Source organism: Sarcophilus harrisii, chromosome 1 (assembly GCF_902635505.1).
Source record: "Sarcophilus harrisii chromosome 1, mSarHar1.11, whole genome shotgun sequence".
Classification (NCBI taxonomy): Eukaryota; Metazoa; Chordata; class Mammalia; order Dasyuromorphia; family Dasyuridae; genus Sarcophilus; species Sarcophilus harrisii.
In genome coordinates this window covers 255,373,322-255,395,972 of record NC_045426.1, presented here as the reverse complement: position 1 = coordinate 255,395,972, position 22,651 = coordinate 255,373,322, and the positions used below count along the sequence as shown (strand labels likewise).

The following is a 22,651-nucleotide window of genomic DNA, read 5'->3' as shown; positions in this document are numbered from 1 at the left end:
CTAAATGATACATGCTATTTTATTTAGTTTTTAGTGGTCAACAAATATTAAGAAAAAAGATAAGATAAATGGTACAATGGATCCCAATTATGTCTTGGAACTCATTTTAAATACTAAAATATTAAAAAAACTTGCTATTATGTTTTTTCAAAAAGTAAATTTACAAAGTTCATTGAAAACTGAATAATAGGGGCAGCTAGGTGATACAGTGGTTAGAGTACCAGCCCTGAAGTCAGGAGGACCTGAGTTAAAATCTGGCCTCAGACACAGAACCTCCTCTGCTCCCCCCCCCCCCAAAAAATCCGAATAAAATCGTAATATCAAAATACAATATTTTGCTCAATGTAAGTGGCAGCAAAACGAAGTGAGCAATCTATAATTTGGTTAAAGATAATTGCTCTCCTATAAATGAAAATCTTCCAACAAAGTTTTTGCTATGATCTAATTTTTGGATGCAAAAAGAATATTTGCATTGCAGAAACTCAATGCCGATGTAAAGTTTATGAATAGTTAAATCAACAAAACCTATCAAAATGTAGGCAAAGTTTTGGAAACAGAGAGCACCAGGGATGCTAAGTCAAGTGAAAGTTTTTGTTCAGTGTCTTAAAAACACAGGATAATCTTAATTTTTCTTTTCTTTTCTTTCTTTCTTTTTTCTTTTTTTTTTTTTTTTTTGCTGAGGTAATTGGGGTTAAGTGACTTGCCCAGAGTCAAAGTTAGATGTGACTTAACACTTAGAAGTGTTAAATGTCTGAGATCAGATTTGAACTCAGGTCTTCCTGACTTCAGGGGCTTGTGTTCATTCCTCTGTATCACCTAGCTGCCCCGATAATCTTAATTTTTCAAAAACCTTTTTACAGTGGACATACTGCCATTATTGGACTTATCTTCCAATTTTTTTTTTTGTTTGTTTGTTTTTGCTGAGTCAACTGGGTTTAAGTGACTTGTCTAGGGTCACACATCTAGGAAGTGTTAAGTGTCTGAGATTAGATATAAACTCAGGTCCTCCTGACTTCAGGGCTGCTGCTCTATCCACTGTGCCACCTAGTTGCCCCCTCCAATTCTTTTATACATATTTAACATGTTATTTCCCAGTTTCAAAGAAGACATAGTTGATTATGAAGATGAGACTTGTTACTAAACAAACACCAACTATTACAGAAAGAAGAATTGTTATTTTCACTCTACTATTCTTTAAGAGTGAATGCTTACTAATTTTCAGGAGATACTTAAGACTCTACAAATCTATTTTTCTTACATGTACATCTTTGCTCTTACCAGGTGTGGGCCTTAGGAAGGTTGTCTGTATTTGCATCTATCAAGTGGATGGTAAATAGCCTGGGTCCTGCAGCGCCTGTAGAACCTTACACACCAACATTCTAGTTAATGTACTTTAGAGACAAATTTATGACATTTCTCAACCCCATGGCTATTAAAAGCCTAGACCCTAGGGAACACTACAGACAACTCTATGTGTGTTCCTTCAAAAATAAACAGTCTGACATAAAAGTTATACATATTATACAAATAATATGGTTATCCGGTCACTTTAGACTTGGAGCAAACACAAATAATATTTGAAGGGATAGAAATTTTAGAAAACTATCCTATGAGGGGTGAGCCAATTGAATACCTATTCAAAGGTTCAGAATGAAACTTGAAGTACTCAGACTAAAATCTCATTGAGTACCAAAGTTATGATTTCCTTCAAAATTCATTCTTCCCCATTACCTTTTTAAAAAATAAAACTGAGAATCCAAAGGATAAGAAAACATGTTGAGAAAACTCCCCAACTACCTCCCTTCTCCACCAGCTTTTATGATTGTAGTGTTCAGAATGGATCAAATTCCATTAATTTTTCAGGAATATTAAAGCTCTTGTTATGAGAATGCGTTGGAACATAAAACTAATGCATTTTAGGGATGGAAGGAAACTTACTGATCATTTAGTCCATCACTTTTGTTTAATATAGGAGAAATCTAAGTCCCAGAGAGGGTAAATCTCTTGCCCGAAGTCATATAGTTAGGGAGACTACAATTCAGGCCTCCTGATTCCTAACTTGGTGTTTCTTCTCAAAATGTCAGAGCCTTCTGGGAACTTAGTAGCAGGAGACATGGGACTGTAAGTACAAGCATGCTCTCAAAGGATGCAAAAACAGGCAATAGGGTAATTTAAACATTATGTTTTCTTTCTAAATAATCATTTTTGCTCATCACTGGTAAAAGCTATAACACATTACTGTTATACATTTCTTCTCTTTCTCTTCTGGTCAGCATGTGTTCCAAAGTGTCCCTGGGAGACCATTTTGTTGGTCATCTGCAGGCCACTGATGAACTTAAAGTCTACTAAAATCAGTTCTCTAAAAAGTTCCCTGTTCATTTCTGCATGTGCTGGCTTTGTTCAAAGAAGCAAGTTTTTTTCCAGTGAATTACTTTATACTTGGATCAAGTGGTTTTGGTTTCTTGACATGTTCTTCCTCAAGTTGATAAACATTACCATCAATTTTGGCAGATTTAACATGGCCTGGACTGCTAGTATGTGAGGTTGGCATAAAGAACTGTTATCATGGGAAAAGCTTTTTTTTTTTTTAAAGAAAAAAGGGTGAATATACAAAATGAGATTAAATCTGTCTTCTTTGCCACAATCATATGCAAACAAATCATCTAGGAAATTGGTCTTGTCTTTCTCTAGCTCTTGGTACATGTATATCAAATACACATGACCATCTAGATATGAGGATTAAGGAAGACAGAAAGAACAAAGATGATTCTCTGGTTAAAAGCATAGATGGAATATGATAATGTCATCAATAGAAAAAACAGGAAAGTTTTGGGGGAAATTCCATTTTGGTTATATTAGATGTTTATAGGATATTCAGGGAGAGATGTCTACTGGGAAGTTGGAAATACAGGATTGAATCAGGAAAAAAATGAAGGTGGGATATTTAAATTTGGGAGTTTTCCATAAAGAAGTTGTAGTACAGTTAACTGAGGCATCTTCGATCAATGTTGGAGCTTGATTAAGATGATTGATTTGCTTTTTGAGAAGGTTCTACTAGTTGCCTAAGATGAGGCTCTGTAGTACATTAATGTGTAGGTAGGTAGGTAATAATAAATCAATAATTACATGCTGTGATGACTACTGATAAAGGTACAATTTATATGCTAGTTTATTCATTAATTTCCCCTCCTTTACTACTAATGACATTTTCACTTGTATCTTAAACATTAAGAAAATGTATTCCAAAAGTGTCGCTTACAATTTTGAAACCTTTTCTGATTAATTCAATTGCACTTAAAGTTTATATAGACTTAAAGAACAAGTCCAGTAAGCCAGTAAGAAAGGATCTTTTTTTTTTTTAAAAGAAAGGATTTTTGATCCCTCTCACCATGAATTATTGAGTAACAACAACTTGATTATAAAATACAGCTGCAGACTCTTCCTCCCTCAAGAGCTTTGAAAACAGTATAACCATGTGCCGAATGGCATAATGAATAGAACACCAGAATAGGAATCAGTAGATACAAGTTCTCATTGCTGTGAAACAACTTTGAGGCATAACATCTCTGTTGCCTTGTGCAAAAATGTTGGACTAAATGATTTCTAAGGTCCCTTCTACCTCTAATGTTATAGAAATCTATATGGAAACCAAGGGATGGACTTCACCTCTGAAACTTTCACAGTCTACATGACTTTGTAGTTCTATCACCAGGAATAGTCTCACTTCTTGATTTGATGGGAATATTCCTCCATTTGGTCACAATTCTGATTTGACAGCTGAGTGCTTCATACACACCAAGCACTTACTAGACAGCAGGTAACAGTCTAGTACATACATACAATAGTATTAGCCATTTATTAACAGCAAAACATATGTTAAGTTGAAAAAAGATAGTTCATAAAATAAATACAGATTCCAGCCCTTCAGGTCATTGACTTAAAGAAAAAGTGACTGAACTGATAAATGACTCATCTGACCCCAGCCCACACATCAGTCACCTTGCAAAGCCTTGAAGCCTTGGAGAGGAACTCGTGTTGAACCAGTCACAAACTGCAACAATCTGGCTCTTCTTTCTTCATCAAAAGTCTCTACTGCCTGCCAGAACCACTTTACGATATTGCTATCTGCCATGCAGTGCTTGAGACGGGTATTTGACTTCCAATCATTCAGATCTATTTTATCCAGGCCTCCTATTATGAGCTGTAAAGGTATTAAAAGGAGAATTACTTTAAAGACCAAAAGTAAACTGATGTGTTGTAGCTAAGAGATACCTAAAGAAATGAACTTTATCCCCAAATGAAATGCTTTAGCCAAGAATTTTGCTCCCAAATGCCAGTTCCTCCATGAAACATCCCCTGACTCTCACTGCTGCCCAGATCTCATATCACATCATTTTGTTCTGTGCCTTTTTAATACCATGCAATTATCTATATAAGGACTATAAGCTTTGTAAGACAGCAATTATGTCTGATCTATACCTTGTACCAACTCAGAGCTTGCATGCCATAAAGACTTAGCAAATGCAGAATTATAATGACCAATCATGACTCTGGAAGACTGATGATAAAGTAGGTTTCTGTACGTACACAATGAGATGTACATTTTCAGGCAAAAAATCAGTTTGCCTGATTCTATTGTTGTTTAGTTGTTTTCAGTCATGTCCAACTCTTCATAATCCCATTTGTGATTTTCTTGGCAAAGTTACCAGAGTGGTTTGCCATGAGGAAACTGAAGCAAATAGGGTGAAATGATTTGACCAGGGTTATAAAGTTAGTAAGTGACTAAAACTGGATTTGGACTCAAATTTATAAAAGAAATGTTTTTTAAAATGTGTAACTGAAAGTAAATAGTCAAAATAAATACAAAATGAACTGATTTAAGCAGCAAAAAGGCTACAAATAAATTCTGTGCCTATCACACATCACCATAATCCACCTGTTTTTCAAAGGTTAATCTTAGTGAAATGGAAATATGCTCTAGGCCCAGTATGAGCACAAATGACCTGAGATCACCATATAGCTAAATATGGCATTGGGAAAAGGAAAATAGAATGAGTTTGAAATGCTTATGGAACATCAAGGTAGAAATGGTCAAAATACTGAAGAATGGGAAGAGGAGCTTAGCATAACAGAGGATAAGGAGTGAAAAGAAAAATACAGACGGACTTCAAGGAAGAAGTAAAGGAAAATGGAAAAGACATGGAAATTATTATCACAAATGAGGAAAGGGAACAAGTTACTGACTTTCCCACTTTAAAGTCTTCTCAATAGAAATGTTATTATTAAAAAGTATTATTACTACAAATCAGCAAAATTCATTGCATTACATGAGTTGGAAATTATATTCATTATTAATAATTAGCAAGGGCTTGTGGATGCTGAACTATTCCCAGTGAGAAACCAAAGAGAGGCATGCTTGCATATATTCTGTATTTTTATCATAGGAAATGTTTTTCTGAAGAGACCGTAAGGTGGGGGAGTTGGAGCTTCTGAAAGAATAAAGTGAAACAATAAACAAAAATTAGCACTCCAAATGCTGCAAGAGGAACTTGGGAATACCAGATAGCAGGGTGTACTTAAAGAGCGTCTACTGGCCATAGTAGAAGGAAACAGTTTTTGGAGGGAAGAGAGAATGCCACCTACTAACTTGCTGCTTTGAAGTTTCTTCCTTCTCAATAACTTGCCTCTATCCATACCCATGGGATATCAGACAGTTTTACCAAGAAATAATGTAGTAGTGCACTGGAGACACAAAGACTTAGTGGGAAATAACATATATATAAGGAAAAGAAAACTTACTGTGTTTATGTAGCAATTATAGTGAAATAGTAAATGTGGCCTACATGATGCAATTGGGATATTGGGGAAAAAAAAAGCTGTTGAAAGAATGAGGTGGGGTTCAAGAAAATTAAATCTTACTCCTTAACATATATAGAAAAGTTTGCTCATTTATTATTATTTCACCATAGTTATGGCTCAAGATATTACAAAATGCCTCATTTTCTTGAAGCAAAAAAGACTGAAGGGTAACTTTTTAATGCCACCCAAATATTTCTTTTCTTTTCTTTTTTTCTGAGGCAATTGGGGTTACGTGACTTGCCCAGGGTCACACAGCTAAGAAGTGTTATGTGTCTGAGGCCACATTTGAACTCAGGTCCTCCTGACTTTGGGCTGGTGCGCTATCCACTGCACCACCTGGCTGCCCCCACCCAAATATTTCTGATGTAAAAGCCACTACTCCATTTTCACATTGTATGGTTTAAAGTGCAGTGAAAGAATTTGGTAAGGAAGAAAATTTTTTTTGACTATGAGAATAATCAATCGTAAGCCTACAAAGAGAAAAGATCTTAAGATTTTTCAATGCTAGAGGTCTTTATAATTAAAACAAATGAATTACTTAAAATTATTTGGACAGATTGTTGGCCTAAATTCACTGCCTTCATTCATGGCTGATCTTGTATCATCTGCATAGATTTCACCATCCATACCCTCCTTTGGGTTCCTGTAGCAGTGGTATATGACATCACTGTCACAATTTTAAAAGGAAAACCCAAAAGGAGCATAGTTGTTATATTTATCTGACTCAATCAAAACAAAGAAGATAACAACTCTGAGGTACCACCTCACATCGCTCAGACTGGCTAAGATGACAGGAAAAAAAATATTGGAGGGGATGTGGGAAAACTGGGACACTAATGCATCATTGGTGGAGTAGTGAAATATACAACCATTCTGGAGAGCCATTTGGAACTATGCCCAGAGGGCTATTACACTGTGCATAACCTTTGACCCAGCAGTGTCTCTACTGGGCTTATATCCCAAAGAGATCTTAAAGGAGGGAAAGGAACCCAAATGTACAAAAATGTTTGTGGCAGCCCTGTTTGTAGTGGCAAGAAACTGGAAACTGAATGGATGCCCATCAATTGGAGAGTGGCTAAACAAACTGTGTTATATGACGATAATGGAATATTATTATTGTTCTATAAAAAATGATGAACAAGCTGATTTTAGAAAGGCCTGGCAAGATTTATATGAACTGATGTTCATGTGAACGATTGAAACAAGAAGAACCAGGAATACACTGTACACAAAAATAACAAGAATGTGCGATGAAAGATTTGGTTCTTCTCAGGAGTTCAGTGATCCAAAACAATCCCAATAGACTTTGGACAGAAAACGCCATCCATACCCAGAAAAAGAACTAAGAAGACTGAATGCAAATCAACACATGCCACGTTCACTTCTTTTTTCTCTCTCTCTCCCATGGTTTTCCCTATTTGCTCTGATTTTTCTCTCCCAACATAATTCACATAAAGCAATGTATATGAAAAACAAATACATTCACTAGAAAACAAAACAAAACCAAAAACAAAGCACAAAGAAGATAATGAAACGCCAACCTAGTTCAATGGGCTCTTTAATGTCAAGACTTGGCTCATCACTCTGACTAGAGATAATGTACATACCTCAAGCTCCTTCTGATCAAAAGGTTTTAGTAAGTGTTGAGGGATGAGTTCATTAAATCCTTTTTGAAGTGCTAGGAACTGAGCTTCGATTCCTCTCATAAACCTCCAATTTACATACAACCTGAAATAGAAGCAGTACATAACAGTATAGGAAGGAATTATTTCCACCCCCCTCTATTGACAGTTAAAGAAATCTTGACATGTCATGTCTGAATTGATAAAAACAAGCACTATAGGTACATACATTACCGTAAGCCTTTCCAATCTCCCCCCATCCACCAAAAAAGCTTGGTAATAACTAACTAAACTTTCAAATTTCAAGTACACCAACTCACAACCTACACACTTCCACTTGCTTAAACAGAACTGGACTACCAGAAAACTAACCTGATTTTAATGATTGCCACGCTTTGCTCTCATACTTCCAAGTTCATTTATATAAAAATAAAACTCAGAATCAAGATAAAAATATGCATTCAGTCTACAGTTTAAGGAAAGAGAAATAATCTTCAAAAAAAAAATCTCCCTAAATCCCTCTAAAATGATAGATGCTTATATATAATGATTTACCTTGAGTAAGAGGCAGAAAAACAGGCTGCTATAAAGATTGGGGTCCAGTAGAGCATGTGGTTCTTTGTCTTGGGTTATTCTCTAATAACCTGCCTGTGACTGAGGGGTTCACAGTCACACTGGAAACTGTAGTGTGATTGTGGTGAGTAAGATTACCCCTGGAAAGTCTGCCTTCCAGTAAGACATTGCTAGGACAAAAATCTGTCCCATCCTCCTTGCCTGTACATAACAACTAAACAGCCACTAGTAAAGCTTTTTCCCACTTTAGCATAGGGTCATCACTTGTTTCCCTGGGATTTAGTATGTTTATTCACTTTAGAGCCTTATTAGGCATGGCTATCATAGTCAGCAACCACAGGGCGCCAGATCCCAAGACCTCTTGAGGTCTGTTCTGGTAAACATGATTCTATGGAAACAGGAGTATGAGGGGCAGTCAGACCTCAGCTAGAGTCTGGGTTTGTTCCATGATATTGTAAGCTTCTTGAGGATAGGAACCAAACCTAATTTAAACTTTGTAAACAAGGATTCATACAATTCTGTGCACCCATTAGGTGCCCAACATATATCTGAGGCTGCGAGGCTGCTACTGAGGATCCTGTGGGTATTACCGGACATATTCTTTCTTGTTCTCCTCTGTAACAGGAACATTTCTACCATTTGGTTTGAGCTCATGTTGAAGAATCCGTCCAAAAGCATTATGTTCTACGCAGAAAGTGTGATCCAACACAGGAGTGATGTCATTCTCTCTGTCAAAGCCAAAAGTACATGTTAGAGTCTTTACTGCTATAAAACTTAATTGTAAATGACAGAATCAGGGGGAAAAGGAGAAAACAACCTCCTCAGTGAGCATGTGTGCAGAATACTATGAAATATTATAATAGGAAACAAGTTGGTACTTATTTTTCATGGAATCTCACAAGGTAGGTATTATGGAAAGAACAATAGACATGGGGGATCAGGAGGTTTGAATTTTAATCACAGATCCAATATTAATCAGTTGTGTGAATGAGGAGGTTACAATTTTGTTGGGCTCCAATTGTCATTGATAAAAGGTTAGGTAGATCATCTTTAATGCCCATTTTAGCTCTGAAAATCTATGTGATAAAATATTTACAAAACCATTTTTCACCAAGTGAAAATTAACCTAGTACAACCTAAGTGCTTAAGTGCTAAGAGGATAGTGTGGGAATTAAGCTACACTGTGAAAGCAAATAAAAACATTTTCTCTCCAGTCAAATAAATATATTTTTAAGCAACAAATCATCCAGATTTGCCAGGCTAAACTGAAAAGTCTTTAACTATACAGTTAGAACTTGTTTTTCCATTTACCATTTCAAGGATAATATGTTAAATTAAACATAAACTTCAGAAAGAATGAAATACTTCTAATAAGAGGCTTTCCTTCCTATTTCCTTATACTATCCAATTACAACTAAAGTTCAAATAGAAAACTATGAAATGAGACAAGCTCTAATATAGATTTTGTTGTCTAATTATAATTTGCTATTCATTCTAGTTATACAAATAGGCATTCACTAGCACTGAAGCTAGGGACTCTCCAATTTTATGAAACGTACTTATTTTCTTCATAATACATAGCTCTAAAACATTAACCCTCTGCAAATACACAGTACTTACAAAATCCAAACTAAGCTTTTATGTAGCTCTGGGTCAACTGATTCCAAATCCGATAGCTGAATGGGTTTCCCCAGCAGCTGTTTGTAGAAAGGAACTGTGAAACCTCCATTGATGTAGTGTCCATGGAACACAGCCAGACCCATTATCCGACCAACAAAGTGAAAATAAGACAAATGATCCTGTAGGGGACACCAAAGAGCAAGAATTGATAAGAAGAATGACTAGCTAAATGCTGACATCTTGTGGTTTGTTGTCTCCAGGCTGGGAAGAAGATAGGGCTGCGTATAATCAAAAAAAAAAATTGATATTCCTCATTTGTCCTTTTATATGCAAATATAATGAAATTATGGAGCATAATAAAGCATATATTTTAAAATTATATCAAATTGTATTATTAATTATAAGATTATGTTTAACACAAATTACTCTTTCCCTATTCTCCAGATGTTTTTATGGGGGAGAGAAGTGAGAAAATCAATCAAAGGAATAAAAATACCAAACCTAATTTAGTAAACCCAAGAAGATGCTTGAAACAATAACCTTAAAATGACCTAAAACTTTCAACAAATTCTACATTTTGGTTTAGATTTTGTATACTTCAGCCAGTTTATTATGATCACTTTTGAGTTCTGTCAGGGGAATCCTTCAGGTAAAATGTAAATAAAACCTTGACTTAAAGTGATAATAGGTACTGCTCTACATTTACCATATCCAGAAATCACTAGTATTTATAATAATAAGTGCAGGAATATAGATACATTGTCCTTTTTTTTGGGGGGGGGGAGGAGGGAAAGAACGTCTATGATATATGAACTTAGAAAATATAACATCTTTGATGAAAATAATAATCATTAGCCTGAATTCTCTCAAATAATTATAGAAAATGTCACATGGAATAAGTCAGTTGTATTTACTGTTCTATATAAAAAAACACCTGCAGATTCCATTTACATAAGAACCTCAGGAGTACAAAATGATCCAAATTTCTGAGCCTTTAAAATTTCTTTACTTAAATTTTCAATGCTCTTTTATTTAACATGACCTTTGAGCAAGTTATTTATTGACTAAATTCAAAATTTAATTGGATAGTTAGAGTCAGCTCTCAAAAATTCTGCTAATTAAACTAATCAGCATTATATTCATTAATACTTACAGGGTTGATTGAAGAGTCTGGATTGATTTGCAGCATGTAAATATTATCTGTAGAATACTGGAAAAGTCCATAATATGGATTCAGCATTTCATGGCACAGTAAATAGAGCCACTCCCTAGGGATAAAATAGTATTTCAATCTACAATTCATTTTTAAAATAGTTGCAAGTGCCTGAGTTTTTAATCTACATGACTGCTACTTTATATATTTATTTAGTGATCAAAGCACCATGTTATGTGGTAGGGGAGATAGGAGGATAAATAAGAGGCTCTGCCTTCATAAGAACTAGCAATCTACTTTGGAGCTACAGAATCAACATGAAACATTATACTACAAAATGGTGTAGTGGATAAAAGGATGGCTAGGAAGATGGCTAAAGTTCAAACTGGTTATGTGATCATGAGCATGTCGCTTAACTTCCCAGAGTTCTATTCAGTGGAGGTTGTTCCCTATTTTAATGAAACTGCTAATCCAAACTCCTTATCTCCCCCACTAAATCAAAAGTCAGTAAAGACAAGTGTTGGATAAGTAATAAATTAAGTGCTACACAATACAGAGAAAGATCATTTATGACTGAGGTGGAAAAGCTGGCATCCAATTAGAACCTGGAAAAATAAAAGGATTTCAATAAGTAGAGACAGCTACTACTCTAGTCTCAGGTTAAGAAGAGAAGGGAGAACACATAGCTCCCTTTCTTGCTGTATGTGCCATGAAAACAGGTTTTGCAGCAAGAGAATTTTCATCTGTCCCAAAGCAACCCTCCCCTTGACCTCAGATTTTTTCATTCCTTGCTCTATCTGTCCCTTGAGGATAAAGACGAAAGCTTCTACATGAACTGATGATGAGTGAAATGAGGAGAATTAGGAGAACATTATAAATAGTAACAGCAACACTCTGCAAAGATCAACTACTAGAGAGTTATTTCTTCTCAATATTATAATGATCTAAGACAATTCCAAAAGGCTTATGGTAAAAAATGCTATCCACATTCAGAGAAAAAACTATGAAGTCTGAATGGAAATGGAAGAAGCACGCTATTTTCACTTTTTTGCTTTTTTTTTTCTCTTATAGTTTCTCCCTTTTGTTTTGATTCTTCTTTCACAATATGACTAACATGTTAATATATTTAACATGACTGCACATGTATAACCTATATCAGATTGCTTGCTGTTTTGAGGAGAGAAAAATTTGGAACTCAAAATCTTACATAAAACAAATGTTGAAAACAATCTTTACATGTAATTGGAAAAAAATACTATTTATAAGTATTAAAAAAAAAAAAAAAAGAGGATAGTTTCAGAATGGAAGGTGGGACTTCTTCTGCTGTGCCATTTCAGAGGGAAGAGAAATATTGAAACAGGGCCTCCCATCTCATGCTGCACTTCTTTCCAGTCTGATCTCCAGCATTCTCTGGTAAAAGAGTAGAACCTTCTACTCAATAATAATAAATATTTTCACACATGGTGATATATGACATGTCCCAGTGACACTGAATTCCTGTAAGTTATCATCCAATGTCTATTTCCCATCTCTCACCAACTGATTTCTTATCCCCCCCTCCCCTTCCACACCGAAGTTCAAACAAACATCGCCCACTCCTACCATGTCTTTTAGAATGCCTATTCCATATGCATCAAACTTTCTCCCCAACTCCTATCTACTAGCTATCACTGAAATTTGACTCTCTGCTTGATGACAGCCTTTTGGGCTACTCTCTCCATTACTGACTACACCTTCACTCATTCCCTTTAGTTCACTGGTCAAGGCAGGGAAGTTGGAACTCTATTTCTACTGCCACTTACAGTTTCTTTTCCTACCTCCATCATTCAGTAACTTCTCATTTAAGATTCATGCTATTCATCTCTATCACTCAGTCAAACTCTTGGTAGCTGTTGTCTTAAGATGCTCAGGTAAGTCTCTTTCTCCTGGCTCACAATTAATTCTCTCTTCTCCAACTCCCTGGGGACTTCAACATACATATCGACTCTACCTCAAACAAGAGTACTTAAAGTCAGTTGTTAAAATACCTTCAACACTACCTACTTAATTCCCATGACCTACTCCTTCACCTGCCTAGGTCTCACACAAAAATGGTCTTATCTTTAATCTTGTCACCACCTACAACATACCACCTCCATATTCAAGAATTCTGAAATCCCCTTACCTGACCATAAACTACTGGCTTTTAAATCTATCCCACTGCCTTCGCTGACAAAAGCCAACTTTTTATCTGCATCACATGTAGCTACTCTCTCATCTTTCCCCCATCTTGATCCTCTGATGGACCAAGTTTAACTCTATACTGTCCTCTTCCTAAGTCCCAAACTTTCTTATGATTTCCAATGACTACTCTGTCAAGCCTCAGTCTCATCTCCTATCATTCATATGCCTTCAGCCACTCTCTTAATCCTTATCTCATTGGAAGAGGTCGCCTTATAATACTTCTTAAAGCAAATCTTCTTAACTGAACAAATGATTTCATCTTATTCTGACTCTCCAACAAATTGCCTCCTCCTGGCATCTGCATTCTAATACTTTTCAACTTCCTCTTCCTCCTCTCCTCCCATCCCCCCAACAATGGGCTTTTTTTCCTACTGCCTACAAATACGTTCTTATCTTTCTGAGCCTCATAAAGTCCTCACTTGACCTTCCATTCCCACTATCATGTTGTATCTCTTTTGCCCTTTGGGGCTAAACTAACTGAAAAGCCCATTTACAATAAGTGCCTCCACTTTCCCTCCTTTCCTTTTCTTAACTCCTTACAATATGGCTTTTAACTTCATCATTCCACTGAAACCACTCTCTCCAAAGTTACCAATGATCCCAATCACTGAATCCAATGATCTTTTCTTAATCCTCACACTCTACCCTCTCTGCAGCCTTTTTGACTGCTGATCACCCTCCTCTCTCCAAGGTTTTCAGGTTACCGGTACTCTCTCCTAGTTCTCTTGCTCCCCACCCAATCACTCCTCAATGTCCTTGGCCGATTCTTCATCCAAATCATGCCCTTTCACAGTAGGTATCCCACAGGGTTCTGTGCTAGGCTCTCTGCTCTTCTTTCTTTAAATTACTTGGTGATCTCATCAGTTCCCGTGGATATAATTATCCTCTTTATCCTGACGAATTCTTAAATCTACCTATCCTCTGTGCTGATCTTCAATTACATTTCCACCTTTTAAGCATCTTAAACTGGATGCCTAGTAGACATCTTAAAGTTAACATGTCCAAAACACAATACATCATCTTTCTTCCCCATTCCCATCTTCTCTATTACCAAAGGGAACACTACCAGTTCCTCAGGCTTCTCAGATATTACCACCACTCTAATGTAGACCCCCATCATCCTACATCTGGACTATTGCATAATCTACTCATGGACCTGCCTGTCTCAAGCTTTTCCCAACTCCAATCCATTTTCCATTCAGCTACCAAAGGGATTTTCGTAAAAAAAAAAAGGTCTGACTATTATCACTCTACTCCCTCCCCAAGTCCACCCCACCCCTCAATAAATTCCAATGGCTCCTCATTGCCTCAAATATGAAATACCAAATGCTCTGCTTCTTGCTCAGAGCCCATCATGATCTAGCCCCCTCTAGTCCTCTAATACTTTACTCCCGGCTTGTACTTTTCTATTCTGTGATCCTAACCTCCGGGCTGTTCTAAGAACAAAACACTCGAACTCTCAGCTCCAGAAATTTTCTCTGGCTGTTCCTCAGGCCAGGAATGCTCTCCTTCCTCACTTCCATCTATTGGCTCCCCATCTAAAATTCCATTTTCTAAAGGAAACCTTCCTAAACCTCATTTAAATTCTATTGCCTCCTCTTTGTTAATTATTTCCTATTTATCCTATAGATAGCTTGTCTGTATGTATTTCTTTGCTTATTAGCTCTCTACTTAAGATCAAGTACTATCTTAAGGGGATGCCTCTTTCTATATTGCTAGCTCTTAGTACAGTGACTAGCACATAAAAGGCATTTAATAAATGTTTACTGACTGACCCCTTGATAGTTAGAGAACCAGTAGACAGAATGCTGGGCCCAAAGTCAAGAAGACTTGAATTCAAATTTAGCCTCACACTTTTACTGACTAACTCTAGGCCAATGGTCTTCAAACTTTTGTTCTCAATATCTTTATCCTATTAAAAATGATTGAGGATCTGTCCAAAGAGTTTTTGTTTATGTGGTTTATAGTTACAGATATTGATCACATTAAAAATAAAAACTAATTATGAATTTGTAGACTCTCAAAGGATTTCAAAGATTCCCAGGATGCTCTGGACCAGACTTTGAGAACCACTGCTTACTAGGCAAATCACATAATATAGCCTACCTCAGGCTTCCTTAATTTAAAATGGTTCTGCTAAAAAAAAAAACCTACCTGCCAAGGTTGTTGTGAAGATTAGCACACTGTCTGATACACAATAGGTCTTTAAATAATAATACTTTTTTTTTAAAGGGGAAAAAGAAAAAAGGAATTTGTTCTAGGTATGAGTGATAAGTCATATAAATGCATTTGGTTTGAGAGGACAAGAAGCAAAATGGGATTGGGAAAAAAAATAATACTAAGGATAGCTAGTTGCCTGCTGGACATTTCTAGATGGAAAACATGCAAGCATCTCTAACTCAATGTATTCAAAACACAAATCTTTACTCTTTTTTAAATGAGGTTAACACCAAATGAGCATATGTGTGCCACAAGCAAGCACACACCAGAAATAAAAGAGGGAAATGACAAGTTTCTATTACATGTTGCCTTTCTTCTGAAATGCATAATAAATTCAATGTGCATCTTTCAAAGCTATCCTACTAGTTTGTCCTACTTTTCTGAACTTAAAAAATGCTTCAATAACTCTTTTTCTTTTCTTTTTTCTGAAATACCTCATCCTCCATACCTCATCTCACTTGTTTCCCATTGGGGGGAAAAAACCAAACAAAACCCAAAACTCCTGTAACAGATTGCATTAATCAGGGTCCTTTTTAAACTTGCTTTTCTTTAAAATTGAATGCTATTATTATCCAAATTATTCTCCTGGTTCAGCTTCATTCTATATCAATTCATGTTTATGCTGTATACCTAATCTGAAATCCTAATACTGAAGGGATACCAGAATATCATCATATCAATCACTCAGGTTCACATCTCAGTATCTCCATTTCTCATATCCAATCATTTGCTAAGTCTTATAAGTCTCCCTACACAACATGAATCATGAATCTATTCCCTTTTTTCTAATCTCTTTTTCTTTCTTTATACACTCAAAGCCTGGTTCAGGTTGTTAATACTTCTTGCCTGGCTGTCATAATAATCACATAGTTGGTCTTTCTTCCTCAACAAACCAACTTTTACACAGCAGCTAAACTGATCTTTTTCAACTTGTCTGGGAATACAAAACTAAATTTTGAAGCAGGATTTGAACTTGTATATTTCTTATTCCAGATTTACGATTCTGTCCATTTTGACAAGCTATTCAACTTTCCTCATCCATTCCCTCCACCTCAAAAAGACAAAAACAATAACAAAAAGAAACCTAGAAGTACTAATGCCTAGGGACCACAAGAAATGGAAGAAACAGCTGAAATAAATGGCTTATAACACCTAAATCAGGTTGTGATCAGCAGAAACAAAAAATACACAAGATATTTTACTATCAAGAAGTTATCTAATGATAACTGTGAAAGACTTGGCTCTTCTCAGCAATGCAGTGATTCAAGGCATTTACAATAGACTTGATATAGAAAATTCCAATCACATCCAGAGAAAAAACTATGGAAATTAAATGTGGATCAAAGCATGAGGGTAGCTTAGTTGGTGTAGTAGATAGAGCACCAGCCCTTAAGTCAGGAGGACCTGGGTTCAAATGTGGCCTCAAATACTTAACACTTCCTAACTATGTGACCCTGGGCAAGTCACTTAACCCCAAATGCCTCAGAAAAAAAAAAAAAAAAAAAAAAGCAAATAAAAAAAAAAAGCATGGCATTTTTATCTTTTTGTTTATTTATTCTTTCTCATGTTCCCCTCCCCCCATCCCCTTTGGTCTAATTTTTTCCTATACAACAATGCAAATATGGAAATATGTTTAAACTGATCATATTCCTATATCACATATAGAATCATGTTATTCCCTGTGCTCAAGAAACTCAGTGACTATATTGCTTCTAGGATAGAACTCATCTATTGGCTTTAAAGCTTTCCACAATCTGTTTCTAATCTACCTTTCCATGCTTAGTGTTACTTTCTCTCATATAGTCTACTTTTGAGCTAAACTGATCAATTTGTAATTCCCTGTATCTGACATTCCATTTCTTGACTATTTTTATATAGGCTGTTCCTCAAGACTGGAATGAACGTCTCTTCTTCACCATTATTCCATGGGATCCCTAGCTTCCTTCAACTCTTCTCTTACCTCCTGTAGGAAACTTATCTGGATTTTACCACTTGCTATTATCAACACATCAGAAATTACATGTTATTTATTTTTAATTTCATTTTCTGTGTACATGTTTTTTTCCTCCAATAGAATGTAGTATACTTAAAGTTACAGGCTATTTTGGGTTTGGGGATTTTTTTTGTTTTGTTTTGGACCTAGCACATAATAGCTTAATAAACATTTACTTAATGTGTAGGAACATATAAAAAACCTGCTTTACAATTCAATTGAAAATATAATGAAATATTTGTCTAGCCGAAAATCCTTTATAGACTTTGCCCTTCAGGAAAAGTGTGTAACAAGATCAAGAACAAAAATTAAAACTCCAGGAAAATGGATTAAAGTTAATAAGCAAGCTTACTATGGAATAAAATACTAACTCAAACCTTAAAAAAAAACATGGCCTTTTCTTCAATCAAAGTTCCTATAAATATTGCTTCATCTCTTGGGCTTTAATTAGAGTGTTAGACACGGGCATTATGGGGCAGATTTTTAGTCAGTTTGGACATTTCTTTGTCTCAATTAGAAATGCTTGGATTTAGAATGTTAAATTAATAATAAAATTATTCATGGAAGATTTCTGCTTAACATGAATAGTATAATATTAATATATTTTTCTTCAACAAATGAAAGGTTTGGCTGGAATTTGAGCATTTAGCAACTGCAGTCTCAGACCAAGTGCCACAAAATGAAGCCTACAGCAAATAGTGACAAAAGTATACTTAAATCTATTTTTAAAGACCAATTCAACTTTGTAATAGTAATGAAGATCCCTGATCCCAGGACAAAAGGGTCTGATAGCAGAATTTCTGGGAATATTCTAAGAGGCTGTCAATGAGCAGAACAGAATCCAGAAGGAAGTGATCCGAAATGCAAGTGCAGGTGGTAGTTTAGGGTGAAAAGAGGAAAAAGGGCTAAGTAGATACTAAGAAACATGTGCTGCTGAAAGAGTACATGCAATTAGCACCCTGTAAATTTTCTATACTCTAGTAGAGAGGGAGTTAGGTAATATGAAAGAGAGATGCTAGGCCTAGAGTCAAGAAGACTTGAATTCAAATATAGTCCCTGGAGGGGAAAGGAGAAGGGGAAGAGGGAAAAGGAGGAAAGGAGGAGAGAGAAAGATATACCTTGGGCCTCATTTTTCTCAAGTGTTAAATAGGGATAATAATAGCATCTACCTCCTATGTTTCTCGTGAAGATCATTTAGCACAATGATTCTATATTAGTGTCAGCTATTATTATTCTATAACTATATTATCTATAATTGTTATGTAGTTCTATTGTTGTTCTATTATTATTAGCAATTATTATTCTACTTACTGCTCTGATCAGAACATTCCTTAGTTTCCTTTGGTGGATCAGCACTTATGTTCTATCCTCTTAACTATAGGTGTCCTCCACATTGTCTGGCATCCTCTTTTTTTTGGTCATTGTTTATATTTCTTATAGTTTTAATTATTTTTATGTAAATAACTTCTAGACATTTATTTTCAGCCTAACTGCTGTGCTTAGCTCCAGTCCTGCAATAACAACTAGATATCCCATGGGCAAATTTAACTCAATATGCCTAGAAACTGAATTCAATCTTTTTTATCTAAACCCACTCCTTTTTTCAAACTTCCCTATGTCTATTGAGGTACCATTATTTTTTCAGTTGTCCAGGCCCCTACTTAAGAGTCATCTAATGTCTCCTGCTTGCCTTTTATACATCAATCATACTAGTTCATTCAGACCCTAATCTCCTCAAATCTAAGTTATTGAAATAGTCTCTTAATCTTCTTGATTTCATTCTCTGCTCTCTTCTTCAATATATCAACTACTCAGCTACCAAACTGGCATTTCTAAAGCCCAAGTTTCATTATATCACTCTCCTTGTCAGGTAACAAGGTATTGTTACTCTCCCTTACCATTATGATAAAATAGAAGTTTTTCTGTTTATCATTTAAAGCTTCCCTACCAACTTTTTCAATGTTCATTGCTTATTACAAGAGACCTCATCATTCACTAGAGAGCCCTCCCCTCAATTAAACAATTTGAGATTCAACTGCTAGGGATACAAAAAAAAGAAGAAAAAAAAAGAAAAGAAAACCAATCTCTATGCTCAAGAAACTTATAATCTAATAGGGGGAAAAACAACAAACAAAAGGAAGCTGGAAAAAGAGGGAAATAACAGGTGGAATCCAGGATGTGGGCACCTTATTCCACAAAGCTCAATCAAGCAAGGTTAGAGATAGAAAATGGAGAATTAGCCAGAAAGTCCAGGGCTTGCCCTCTATAAAGGAAAATTTTGGGAGAAGTTAAGAATTCCATCCTCTAACCCTGCAATTAGCAGGAAAAAGGCCAAGAGCTGGGAAGGTGTTGAGTTTCTAGGGTTGAGTTAAACAGTACAATAAGGAAATTTCAGGTGATCAGCTTGTGCTGGGAGAGGCACCTTGCTTTGAGGAGTTTCAATCCAAGCAGAACTTCCCTTGTACGTTTTTTGTATTAAATTTTCTCTCTATTGTTTTTCCTTTGCTCCTTAAAGGTGGAAGACATTTCTTGTCTTTTCCCTAGTCACAAGTGCAGACACTACATAAATACCTGATTAATGAATGAATCTTTGTCTCTGTGATCAATGCCATTCCTATACTCCATAGATCCTCAGGTGCCAAGTCAGGCAGATTCTATGCCCATAATGTCTCCCATAAGTACTTTTTTCATACTAAAATTGTTTTAGTTCAGGTTTCTGCAATCATCTTTTATCTGTACAATTCCAAAAATCTCCCAATTGGACTCAGATGATTCTAGTCTCTTTCATCTCTATTTCTCCACAGAGCTGTTCAAATAATCTTCCTAACGTTAACACCATGTCACCCTTCTATTTAAGTACTTTTGGTGACTTCCTATTGCCTGCAGGAAAAAAATGCAGCCTACTCAGCTTAGATTCAAAATCTTGTACAATCTCACTTTATACTAGGTGTATAAACCCCCTTCATAATAACAGCTGAAATATCAGCCTCATTAATGTTTAATGTGCACAATATTCCATCTCCCAATTTTGTGTCTTCGCAGAGTCTGTCCCCATTCCTAGAAGGTATATGCTTCTCCCCTCTGTCTCTACAATTCTTAGTTTGTGTCAAGTGTCACTTTCTGATTCCCCAATTTGTGTCAGTATTCTCTCAATACTCACTCCTTAAAATCACGCATGGGAAAAATGAACATACATATACACAAATATAGGTGAATATATATTGTATTTTCATGGAAGAATGTAATTTCCTTGAAAAGTGGGACATTGTTTTGTCATTGTGTCCAAGGGCCATTGGAGGCACTCAGTAAATATTAACTGGACACTACCAACAATAGGGAGACATAGGAGAATTCTGAATTGGAGAATTAGAATGAGTTCTCTACACCAGCAAGATTAATTTGGCAGTCATGTGCAATGTAAGTGAGAGCAGGCATAGGCAGGTTTAAAAAGCTTTGCTCAAAAACTGTAACTGCAGTATACAAGTTCAGATGAGGAAAAAGTGCTTTTCTTGTGTCCCAAATCAATCCCTACATAATATTCTAACAGACGCAAAGATGGGTCATTTTCTACAACTACTATGTCATGTATTTTTCTAACAAATATACACTTGAAGAAAGATACACTTGACCAAAAAAGCAGCAATATATTGTATTAGAGGACTTCTCACCAATTTGTGTTATAAAACAAACAAATAAAATAAGACACGGTATGGTAAGACTGGTTTTGGAGGCAGAGGTGAGAATACAAAATGTGATTGTTCTTCTTATTACCTACCTAACCTTGGGCATAGCTATGTAATCTTGGTAACTTCAGCTCTTGAAACCCCAGTTTCCTCATCTATAAGTTGACAGAATTGGCTGTAACAAGATTTCTAAGGTCCCTTCTATCTTTAAAACCCATGATCCTGCGAAGTCACAACAATGGCAATAAAAAATGGGCAAAGGTAATTGGAACTTTCTATTATACCAATAAAAAGATAGGTCCAAGATCATAAACACCATAAAAAATAAGTCTGTGCTCAACTTTAGGAAACAGAAAGAACACTCAGAATGATATGTGAATATAATTAATTCTAAAAGGGACAGAATAAAAAAAAAAAAAAGGGACAGAATCACTCTTCTCATCAGAAAGCATTCTGATAATATTCCTTATGAGAAAGAAAAAAAAAAATGAGCTGAATAGAAATGTCTGAATTGCCCCCAAAGTTTGAGGATTTAAGAAAACTGTTTCCCAAAAGGCCAAAGAACTGCAATTGTCTAGACAGGAAGTGATTAAGGCATAAAGAAGGATTCAGCAGAGGCACAGACAAGGTAAAGATGAACATCAATTATGCTGTAGAGACTAAGATGATAAGTAAGAAAGAGTTTCAGGGTGGGAAGGACCTTGGAAGGAAAAACTTCCAAGGTCAAAAGTTTCTACCCAATTTCTACCCAATTAGTGAATAGGGACAAAAATAGTTAAGAAAGAAGGCAGATAGCTGTACCAGACCTAAATCTGTATTATAAAGCAGCAGTCATCAAAACCATTAGGTACTGGCCAAATAGAGTAGTTTAGTGAAATAGATTAGGTTCGCAAGACACAGTAATCAATGACTACAGTAATCTAGTGTTTGACAAACCCAAAGACCCCAGATACTGATAAGAACTCATTGACAAAAACTGCTGGGAAAATTGGAAAACAGTATAGCAGAAACTAGGCAGTGGACCCATACCTAACACCCTATATCAAGATAAGATTGAAACAGGTTCATGATTCAGACATAAAGGATGATATCATAAACAAATTAGAAGAATAAAGGATAGTCCACCTCTAAGATCTGTGGAGAAGGAAGGAATTTTTTTTTTTTTTGATTCACTTAATTTATTCTTTTTTTTTTTTTTTTTGACTGAGGCAATTGGAGTTAAGTGACTTGCTCAAGGTCACACAGCTAGGAGGTGTTAAGTGTTTAAGGCCAGATTTGAATTCAGGTCTCCTGACTTCCGGATTGGTGCTCTATCCATTGAGCCACCTAGATGTCCCTAATATATTATTTTTATTGGCACAGGGTCCATGATTAAAAGGAAAGAGCACTGAATTTTAAGCCAAAGAGCTTGGGTTCAAATACCAACTCTGCAACCAATCTGTGTAAGTCCAACCTGTCACCTCATCCTTCTATATTTCAGTTTGTTGATGTGGTGATGGTTATTTTTGTTGAGTCATTTCAGGCATGTCCAACACATTAGGGCCCCATTTGGGGTCTTGTTGGCAAAAATACTAGAGTGATTTGCCATTTGAAGGAAGGAATTTGTGGACAAAGAAGACTTAGAGTACATTATGAAATGTAAGAGAGATAATTTTGATTATATTAAGTTAAAAAGGTTTTGTACAAACAAAACCAATGCAGACAA

At 35.8% G+C, this 22,651-nt stretch overlaps 1 protein-coding gene across 4 annotated transcripts in view; it reads right to left on the bottom strand.

Moving 5' to 3' along the window:
• The window catches only part of SMURF1 (SMAD specific E3 ubiquitin protein ligase 1), a 108,479-nt gene that overhangs the window by 4,239 nt on the left and 81,589 nt on the right, over window positions 1-22,651 (bottom strand). For 3 of the 4 annotated variants that reach the window (XM_031940635.1, XM_031940648.1, XM_031940629.1), the window contains 6 exons: window positions 10,828-10,942; window positions 9,675-9,853; window positions 8,645-8,782; window positions 7,467-7,587; window positions 4,000-4,201; window positions 1,279-1,363 (listed from right to left, as the gene is read on the bottom strand). In XM_031940635.1, coding sequence (XP_031796495.1) covers window positions 1,279-1,363; window positions 4,000-4,201; window positions 7,467-7,587; window positions 8,645-8,782; window positions 9,675-9,853; window positions 10,828-10,942 — 840 coding nt within the window. The remainder of the gene's footprint in view (window positions 1-1,278; window positions 1,364-3,999; window positions 4,202-7,466; window positions 7,588-8,644; window positions 8,783-9,674; window positions 9,854-10,827; window positions 10,943-22,651) is intronic. The other variant, XM_031940642.1, reaches the window with a different exon arrangement.